The sequence below is a fragment of the Opisthorchis viverrini genome (assembly GCF_000715545.1).
Source record: "Opisthorchis viverrini unplaced genomic scaffold opera_v5_78, whole genome shotgun sequence".
Taxonomy (NCBI): Eukaryota; Metazoa; Platyhelminthes; class Trematoda; order Opisthorchiida; family Opisthorchiidae; genus Opisthorchis; species Opisthorchis viverrini.
Window position 1 is genome coordinate 299,263 of NW_008751734.1, and position 1,094 is coordinate 300,356.

The 1,094-nt window shown below is 43.7% G+C and overlaps 1 protein-coding gene across 1 annotated transcript in view; it reads right to left on the reverse strand.

Moving 5' to 3' along the window:
* The window catches only part of T265_04610 (hypothetical protein), a gene marked incomplete at both ends in the record, with an annotated part of 11,312 nt that extends 10,620 nt beyond the window's left edge, over positions 1-692 (reverse strand). The window contains 3 exons of the mRNA XM_009169392.1: positions 67-317; positions 352-484; positions 536-692. Of these exons, the coding sequence (XP_009167656.1) occupies positions 67-317; positions 352-484; positions 536-692 (541 nt within the window). The remainder of the gene's footprint in view (positions 1-66; positions 318-351; positions 485-535) is intronic.
* Positions 693-1,094: the final 402 nt, after the last annotated feature.

Below are 1,094 nucleotides of genomic sequence, written 5' to 3' on the forward strand. Positions count from 1 at the left end.
ATCCCCGCCATCGTAATGTGGTCGATGATGGCGTGATGTTTGTCCTTCCGTGTCCCGGCTTGTGACCTTTATTGATTTGACTCCAAGGAGTTCTTCGTGTCTTTGTTTGTGAATCCAATAATCGTTCCTCCATGAGTGTTCCGGTTGAGGTGTTGGTCTTTTGAACGTAGAGGTGCGTAAACTGGATCCAGTGCGATGTACCAGTTGATCGAATCTGCCGTGGAGTACCATGCCTCCAGAAATTCTCTTCTGTGTCTCGCGTCTCCGTAGGCCAAACATTTTGCCTTTTCCAGGTTGAAATTGTGACCTTCTTGATCCTCGTGTATAGATATCAAGGACAGGGGGTCCTACCTCCTGACAGTCGCGTTATGTTCCTTTATTCTTATACATAATTTCCTCCCAGTTTGTCCAACGTAGAATTTGTTGCGGTGGTTGCAGTTGATCTGGTATATCACATTTTCTTTCTGGTTTTGTCTCGGTTGTCCTTCGGTCTAGAGATTTATTTCCTGAGAGTGGCATTCGGTTTGTGGGCCACGAAGATTCATTTTTGCGCCAATAGTCTGGTTGCGAGTTCTGATATATTCTTTATGTAAGGTGGGACTACCCGTCTGGTGACTTGTTCTTGCTGTTACTGTCTTTGAGTTCTCTTCTTCAAAAGACAGGACAGTGAAAGTGTCGTGAAGTAACCACATATTGGTCCTCTTATACTTTGTGTGTTCGACATTGGACAAGTGATATACTAAAATTTCAACCGACCAATCGAAAACTTTCGAACGAAAATGTCTAACTCAAATCTATGGAAGCAAGTGCTTCTACCTTTCATCTTCAAGGTTGCTCAACATCTGCGCGGACATTCTAACCAAAATAATTAGTTGATTTGGTTGACTAGTTTATCAGGGTGGGAACAGTTTCCGGTTGCTCTGTGTTGATGGGGGTTGTGCCCTAATATTATCAAAGCACTGAATTATTAGGTCACTGCTCGAGCATTTTTAACTTTGGAAATGCTGAACAGCGTGACCCACATCTGAAATTAGCGTGATACCGCTCAATTACTGGACCACTCCTTATTTCAGAGGCCTCAACTTTCTGGCCCC